The 8865-nt window shown below is 45.8% G+C and overlaps 1 protein-coding gene across 6 annotated transcripts in view; it reads right to left on the bottom strand.

Moving 5' to 3' along the window:
• Positions 1-231: 231 nt before the first annotated feature.
• The window catches only part of Foxn3 (forkhead box N3), a 392487-nt gene continuing 383853 nt past the window's right edge, over positions 232-8865 (bottom strand). For 4 of the 6 annotated variants that reach the window (XM_027931570.2, XM_071607612.1, XM_071607613.1 and 1 more), the window contains one exon: positions 232-6953. In XM_027931570.2, the coding sequence (XP_027787371.1) occupies positions 6395-6953 (559 nt within the window). In that variant the 3' untranslated portion in view covers positions 232-6394. The remainder of the gene's footprint in view (positions 6954-8865) is intronic. The other 2 variants (XM_071607611.1, XM_071607614.1) reach the window with 1 other exon arrangement.

The raw sequence follows: 8865 nt of genomic DNA, 5'->3' as shown, positions 1-8865 counted from the left end.
GGAACTCGCAAGATCCACAGGTGAACCCAGCTCTGGACTGTGCCTTGCAGAGAAGCCTGTGGTCTCCACCCAGATTAAAGCATGTATGGGGATGGGCAGCCGAGGCTCTGAAACCAGACCGCAAAAACCAGCGTGCACACCCTCCCGCAGGTGAGATAGAGAAGACTCTACCGCTCGGCTTCTGCACACGGAGTCACAGCGCACACAAGACTACGTGGGGCTTTTCATCAATTGATGCAACTCAGTAATTTTTATTGCAACTGGAAGACAATACATCACAGAAACTTTATGGTAGGTCTGGGGAAAAGTGTTATTTACAATAAATGATGAAATAGTTTGTCTTTGGCAATATGATTACATATGAAGAATGCAAAATGCGAGTATGATACGCCTCCAAAGCAACACCACCACGTCCCTAGAGTTCGGCTGACTGCGCCTGTCTCCACACTGCTTCTTTAGGTTGACACAAACACAACTGAACATCGATTTCTTTCTCCTTTACAGTTCTCCCTTTCTATTCATGATATTGGCAGTTTTCAGACAGAAAATACAGAAAAAAAAAAAGTTGGCTTCTGAAAAATTATTACTTTTGTAAATTAATTTGGCCATGTAGGTCCGTTGGCCAGCTAAGGTCAGGTGACCCTAAGTGTCAATCGTAAACCTCTTGGTCTTCTGATTGCTTTATCACTTTTTTTTTTCTGTAAAACAAAAACAAAACTCATAAATGTTACAGAATCAGAGTATAAAAAAAAAATGTACAAGGGCATATGCTTTCCAGACACACATGGACATTTTTTCCCTCCACATTTTCACCATGGCAGTGTTAAGTAGTGAGGGTGAATGACGCGATGGAACTGGTTATTGAATCAGCTGTGAGCTTGGATGGCCTCAACATACACATCAAGAAACAGTGACGTTTCCAAGAACTGAAAGTGTGCTACGTTTCTTCTAAAAAAAGGGGGCATGGGGAACTCAGGCCACAGTCATGAAAGGAAGGATAAAATACAATTTCTAAGTTTGACAGATTCACCATATCGAAGTCTGTGAGAATCCAATATGGAATATCAACAATTTGCAAAAAGGTAGAGAAGGCGATTCTCCGCTTTTGCAAATGAAATACAGTGGAAAAACACTGCTGTATATATTCCAAATAAATAGTCTTAAACTTCAACACTAACAAAACAACAGGAAGGGTACTTGTGAGCATCTCAGAGGAAGTCAGAAAGGATCTTTCACACCGGTCTGATTTCAGAAGCGCAACAGAGATGCAGCACCATAGACACATCGGTTTTTCGGCCATTAAAAGATGGATCATTTTAAAAATGGTGTTTTCCTTCCTTAATTTTTTTTTTGGTCAGTGAAGCTAGCACTTGTTTGCTGAACTGTGGAAGAATGCCAAGGTCACATACATTATTCATGATAAAGCAACCGAGCTGAGGAGGAGTCTGTGCTTAATTCAAGAGTAACCAGCAGGAGAGAAGATACATGGAGTTAGCCGCCAAGACCAGAGGTCACAGAGGAGTTCACAAAGGGAGGCAGGTCTATACAGAACACTGAACGCTGTGTGTAAATCCTCATGAGATTCCAGGAAACAGGAACACCACACAATGTACACACTTTTGATTTACACATTCCGTTACAGAGGAAGAGAGAGAGAGAGAGAGAGAGAGAGAGAGAGACGCCATTACAACTTTGTAACTGTGTTAACTGCAATATAAACCAAAGTCCAGAGTTTGGCAGGTAACTAAAAGGGGTTTATCACTTAGGTTATATAGCAAAAGTGTTGATGTATATTATATATAGTAGTATAAATAATAAAAAAGTATTATTTAAATTAGATCACAGTGCTGCACCATGGGCATAAGTGTCTGATATAGTATTGGTGGGCCGGGAGCTACAACACTAAAGACTTAACTGTCAACACTGGTAAGTCACAATCGAGAGGGGACACAGAGTTCTGATGTTTTCTTTTGGTGGCAAAAAAATTTAAAAACTTCTGAAGATGAAAAGAAAAAGACTTCTCTATAGAAACATAAAAATAAATTGCAACATCTGGGCAGCTGTGATCCACCAGAAAGAAACCAGTCCCAACCTGAATACAGTTGAAAGGGAAAGAGAAATCACATCAAACTGAACCCGATCCCATGTGGAAAACCCTCCCATGTCCATCGCTTGCACAGATCTCCGGTTCCTGTCAGAGCCCTTGCGCCAGAGGCCCCTGGAGAGTGGAGGCATTGAGGCTGACCACCTGCACTTGTCGCTGGGCAGACCTGGCGTGCTGGACTCTGAGCTGGGCCCAACAGCCATCTGCACACGTTTTTCACTCGAGTCCACTGCCTGACGCTGTCCCCCAGGGAGGGGCACCATTCAACATAATGGTCTCTTCCAGAATGCCTCGTGGTCGTGACCACTGTGTCCAGCAAGCACTAGACATGCGGACTGCCTCTTGGGAGAAAAATCCATTCCTGGGAAAGGCCTCTGACACAGTCCTTCTCAAACACTGAGATCCGAGACTGAAACCCGTGACAGTTGTCTTGGCTATGGTTTTCTCAAACCACCATCTAAGGGCGGGTTTGGTTCATTTTGAGTTTCAGATAGACGGCCTTGCCAAAGAACTATACTGACTGGGGTGGGGGAAGTAGGAGCTTGTGGTATATTGTAAGGCTGGGAAAAAAACCTATGATGCAAACCCTTTCCACATAGTACTAGATAGAGAAAAGACAATTACAGTAGGATAAAAATAACTGTCTATGTGCATATCATTTAAGAAAAAAGAGCTACGATCTCTTTCTCTTAAATGTGTCCGAGGGCCAATAGCAAGCACTTGCAGATGTCACGGTGCTGATGGGTTCAAGGTTGTTCTCCAAAGCATCTTGAAATATTGCTATAGTTCCCCATCTCCCCCTCCCCCCACCCCGTGAGTATGTGAGATACTGGAATGACACACAAACCACCACTTCTCCCGGCAGGAGAAATGAAAGCGCACCACCACACCCCAGGATGGTGCTCAGGCGATGGGTCAGACTAATGGATACATATGCTAGTTTGGAAGCTAAAAGAACATCTGACATTTGGGAAGGAATTCCAAGACTAAAGTGAATAACATTTAAGCAAAATATTCTTTCACAAATAGGCTTGTGCTTAAATTCTCTACTGCTCTTGGAGGAGGGGGTAAGAGAGCGTGCCTCCTGCCCCTTGGCTTGTTAAGGACACGGACAACCTCGTGAATTCACTACAAACAGCCACATACACATCGATATTTTTTTTTTCCTCAACAATCAAAATACAAAGTTAAACACAATTGAGCCATTGTTTTGGTTATGCATAATGTGTATGCCTCCAAAAACAGAAGAAAAATAGAAAAAAGTACCCTCACTAAAGTTTCCCCAACAAGTCTTCCAGAAGATCCAATGAAGGTGCCGAGAGAGACTCAGGAAAATAACACTTAGCTGCCCGATGAGGTATTTATGCAAAAAGAGTGGTTCTGGAGTTAAGAACACACTTATATTTATCTATTTCTCAAAAGAGATCAGAAAAGTAAATCACACACATTGCATTTTATTATTTTCTAAGAGAGGCATCTGCCCCCTTAGAAAAATGAAATGAGGGGAGACAGCCCACTGTGGGGTTTTCCTTGGAAGAAGTCCCCTGCCAGAAACAGTGCTGATGTTTACCTCTGCCTTTCCAGAGAGAAGTCTGAATTGAATCGTCTTGGGTTTGGGGGATCGAGGTGGTGGCCTTTTGGGCTTAATCAGGTGACAACACAAATTGAAGTGTGGCTCAGGTTCCATAGCTGTGCATGGCTTTTAGGGTGTTTGATGTTTGGGGAGAACGAAGGGGACGGAGCACTGCAAAGATAGATCTGCGTCCCCACCTAATCCTGAACATCACGGGCACGCACTCAGGCTTAGTGCAGGGGAAGGAGCCTGGGCCACGACATGGACATGTCTTCCAGGTTCTCTCATCAGCAGCCCAGAGAAAGGCAGGGATGGGAGCATTCTGGCTGATGGAGTTCCTGACGGTAGCCTGTGATGGCCCATGGGCTTGACTTTGGCTCACAAGTGTCCTGGTGTAAAAATTCAAGATCCCCTTAGTCCCCTCCCTGTCCCCGACCACCAGATCCTGAGCCATGATAGTAGGTGCTTTTGTTTTAAACACTTCCCTCCATTTGGATGGAAGATGATATTCTTCTGATTTTTTTCTTTGGATCTCCAAAACAAAAACAAAAACAAAAATAAATTTTTTTTTTTTTTAGGCAAAGATAAGTTTCTGGTCTGCGTGACATCGTCTGGTTGTCAAAATTCAGCTCTCACAATCTAGGTGGTCCAATTCCAGGTTGTTAGTGTGCTGAGGTGGTAGAGATGGCCGGCCCCCTCTCTCTTACTTTGAAATGGCATTGTCCCAATGAAACACCTGGGGCTGGCCTTTCTCACCCTCCTGTCACTTCCTCCCTCACGTGTACTCTATCTCGTACCCTCACCCAATAAGGCCCATTAGCATGTTTCCCCTTCTGGTGAATTTGCATATATTCACTGCCTTTTTCCTAGAACCAACTCAAGGTCATGGTTTTCTCAAGTAAGCATCCCATAATTCTCTTGATTCTATCATACACACTCACTACGAAGTTTGCCCTCGAATTATTGCGTCATGTTAAACATGTACAGGCAAAGAGAAAGCACACGCTCTCCAGCAGAGAATCAGAGGGGTCGGGCTGAGTGCAGACAAGGCAGTGCAGAGTCAACCATCCAAGCCCTACCAGAGCATGAAGAGATTTTTATATTGCAGAGTAAGTTCCCCAACAGTCAGAATTTGTCCCTGAAGAAGATTAAACCTTAAACACCTGCTTCAAAAAACCAAAACAAAACAAAAACCCAGAAAAAAAGAAAAAAAAAAAAAAAAGAAAGAAAAAGAAAAAAGGAAGAGAAATAAAGAAAAAAAAAAGGAGGAAAACAAAGAACCTCTAAGCCTAAGGGCTTAAAAATTAGAGGCATAGCCTTTTCTCTATTTTCTATATTTATATGAAAATAATTCATGCTTCATGCTAAATACATTATTTACCTTACAAGAACTTTTGTTATTTTTGAATAAAAAAAAGTTTGTTTTTTATGATTTTTTTTCTTTTTTTTTTTTTTCTTTTTTTCTTTAAAGGAATCCATGCATTGTGGATCAGAAATTTCTGCTGGCTACACTGGCTGAATGTGGAAATCAGATTTTTTTGCAAAGATGAATATTGACTGACATTAATTGCAGGCTCCTTTTTGAGGGCAGTATAGGAGTTACTTATTATTATTATTTTTTGCCATGTTTTACTTTTGAAGTGTGTCCATCAATGTGCCTTTATATACCACACTACTACTGGCAGGTTTGGTAGCTTTTTTTTTTTTTTTTAATTTCACTTGGATCAAATGGTTTTGATAGACAGAAAAAGAATCTGTACCATTATTTCCTTCCTTAACAGCTAATGTCAATTTTCAGACTTGATTGCTTTTCACTTGGGCAGTTTAGAAGATATGGCCTGTTTGTTTTTTTTTTTCATGAGCTTTCTCTTAGTCCCATTCATATGTGTGGGGTGTGTGTGTGTGTGTGTGTGTGTGTATGCACGTGCAGGACCAACCTTCAGGCTTATGGCTTTTGGAACATATTCTTAGCTACAGAACAGAGTAATCACCAATGCGACTACAGTTTACCCCACTTCTTGGTCACTGACACCTGACGTGTCTCAATAGTTCGGTGCTCAGCTTGTAAGACATCACCAGGCCTCAAGGATCGGAGCACAGAGGACTGGTGGCAGAGCCCGTGCTTGCTGTATGGCAATGCCCAGGGCATTCCTTGCCCAGTGGGAAGCTGGGTGCACAGGCCTGGGTCTGTGTCTAAGGGGACGTGGGGTTCTTCCTTTTCTCCCATTACTGTATGTGTCTCTCCATTCAGTGAACCCAAATGGAAGGACATTCTTTTTAAACCTAAGGGTTGGGCCTGAATGACCATTATTTTGCACACGTGCCTTCTAGGTGCCAAATGTGTTCTCAAAATGTGGCATTAACGTTGACATCCCTGTGGGTTCAAGCCACATGTTTCTGACAAGCTGCAGGAAGCAATGGTAATTTTGGCTTTTTCTCGGTTTTGTCGTCGGATAATGAAAAGCTTTTGTAAAACAGCTGAGTGTCAATATGAGTTCTATGGCTTCAATCTCCTTTAAAAATAAAATTCTTAAGGGTCCAAAACAAAGGAGAGGGGGGCAAATTAAAAAAAAAAAAAGTAAGAAAAAAAAAAAGAAAAGAAAGAAAATCAAACCAAAAGAAAAAAAAAGTTGCTGATATTGCCACAAATCATTAGAAATCTCCTGACATGCTGAAACCAAATGGCCATAAGTTCAAAACAAATCAATGACTTGTTTTCAATTTTTTGTGGTTTCCTTCTGCTCCTTCTGCCCCTTTGCCGTCCGATTGGTGATGTTATTCAAACAGGACCGAATCCCTGCCAAGTGCAGGAGCGACCCGGCTGCCTCTTTCATCTCCTCGTCGTCGCTCTCAGGGGGCTTTTCCGTGCGTCTCTTTTTGAGGGGCAGCGTGTCGCTGGGGACCTTCCTGGCCTTGGCGAAGTGCTGGCGCTTCTTGTGCTGGGATGCGTACCCGCTGTCCCCCAGGGCATCCTTGGCCTCCTTCTGGCTGGGCTTCCTGTCGTCCTCCTCCGTTTCGCTGTGGCTCTCGTGGCTCTGGAAGCTGCCCTCGCTGCCCTCGCTGCCCTCCTGGCTCCCCTTGGTGGCAAACTCGTAGTGGTCGTCGGCCGAGGAGGAGGAGGAGGAGACGGAGTCGCTGGTGGGCGAGGTGCTCCGGGCGTTGGAGGACTTGGCACTGCTATAGTTGTGATCCTCCTTGGGGTCTCCGCTGACCACGGGGGAGCCGCAGGATGGCTCACTCTCAGTCCGCATCCGGCAACTGGTGATGCCGTTCCTGCTGGGCGAGGACATGGGGAGGGATGGGAGACAGAGGGGACACAGATTAGATCTCTGTTGGAGACTCAGGTGCCCAAATGTATGCAAACACCAGTTAGCCATTAAAAAACCTGGGGCAATGGGCGGATCTGCTTGAAGACTAAGACCTCATCCTTGACACCTGGGCCTCTCCTGCTTATCTCCCATCAATGGCTGAGCTGTTAAAGCAATGGTTCAGCAGGGACGGCAGCGGAAGCTCTGACCCTTACATTAAACCACAAAAATCAAATTGCACTTAGTTCCTTGTAGCCCCCAGCTCCATGGAGTCAGGTACCATGCCTGGGCATTTCAGAGGAAAAAAAAGACATTCTCTCCCAAAGACAGTGTATGAGGAGACTTTTATCAGAAGGCTAAATACAGTGTTCAGCAAAGAGACACCTGCCGCGTGGGGACTGCTATTCACTCCATCCTTCATTCAACCTACCAACATTCACTGTGTGCCTGACAGGAACGCATGACCTCAGGGAGGGGCCCAGGGAGGTCACATACAGACACTATGACGAAGACGCTGCAGTCTGACAAAGAAGCATGTCAAGTTTCTAAGAGAGAACTGCCATTTCCTGGAGCGGCCACCGCCAAGTGCCCTGCTGAGAGCACCTGGATGACTGCGTTCAACTCTATAAAGCAGACCTGAGCACCTTAGTTTCGAGTCACTAGAGGGGAGGTCTGGAAAGTTCGGTGATTTAAAATCCGCAACTGAGAAATAGTCGAATCAGGGCTGAAACCAAAGTCTGACTGCCAAGAGAGCCAGGCCACCTGCCACCACCCCGCTGCAGGCTCCCCATGGAAAGGCTCCCTGCCACGGCTTTCCTTCAGGACCCTGGAGGCCTCCTCATCACACCTGGGATAATCTTCTTCTTTTCTGTGTATCTGAGCAGTGTGCTGACCTCCCTTACGGTTCCTTATCAGCAGAATGGGAAATGTCCCTCTGCCCACCTCCTGGGTAGCTGGGCCGCCCACAGGAGTGAACCCCTGCAGTGCCCGGCCAGGAGTGGCAGCTGTGATGTTTACTCCTGGTCAGGCCACCCGTGCCAAGTGTCTGGGTGGCAGCTGTCTTTCTCATGTGCCTGGCACACGCTAGATGTTCAGCACAGGTGGAAATCAGAAGGATGAATGCTTGCTGGAGGGAGAAAGGACAGGGTGCCAGGGGACTTTCTGAGGAAGAAGAGGCATCTGACCTTGGATGTGAGGGCCAAGGATTTGTGCAGGGATGAGACATACCCTGGTGCCCCAGGCTGGCCCCTTTTCCTGCTAGCTCCTCCACCTCGTGAGACCCTTCTAAGAGACCCAAGGAACTCGCCACACTCTTCCTGCCTGGACTGTACACACTCTGACTTTCCCTTCAGGAGGGCATTGCCCACCATCACCAAGAACCATACAGCGGCCAGTTCAATGCCTGTGCATGTCAGCTCTGCAAGACACCGCCCAGTCACAGCATGTCCTACCTGGCAGACACCCAGCAATATGACCAGGGAATGAAGGAGCTAGATGGCACTTTGTGGCACAGAGTACAGGAAGTGGCTCTGGGTCCTTCCACCAACACTGACCAGACCCAGCCTGAGGATGCGGCACTGACTGAAAAGCTGCACTGGTCCAAAGGCCGGGACCACCAGGGAGACACTGTAGAGAGCCCCTTGTCCTCCTCCCTCCACTCCCTGTGGGCCTTGGGGCTCACAGAGCTTTCACACATAGAAAGTGAAAGGGGAGGAGGAAAGAGCCTCTAACGCAGATGTAGATGGTATGGCAGGGGGTGAGGCCGGGGAATCTCCCGCCATCCAGTTTCCAAGGCCTGTCCTACTGAATTGGGGCTGATGGTGAGAATCCCCATCACAATGTCCATCAGCAAAATGTATAATGGCCATTGTCAAAATGTA

Source organism: Marmota flaviventris, chromosome 2 (assembly GCF_047511675.1).
Source record: "Marmota flaviventris isolate mMarFla1 chromosome 2, mMarFla1.hap1, whole genome shotgun sequence".
Classification (NCBI taxonomy): Eukaryota; Metazoa; Chordata; class Mammalia; order Rodentia; family Sciuridae; genus Marmota; species Marmota flaviventris.
This window is presented reverse-complemented; position numbering and strand designations above follow the sequence as displayed.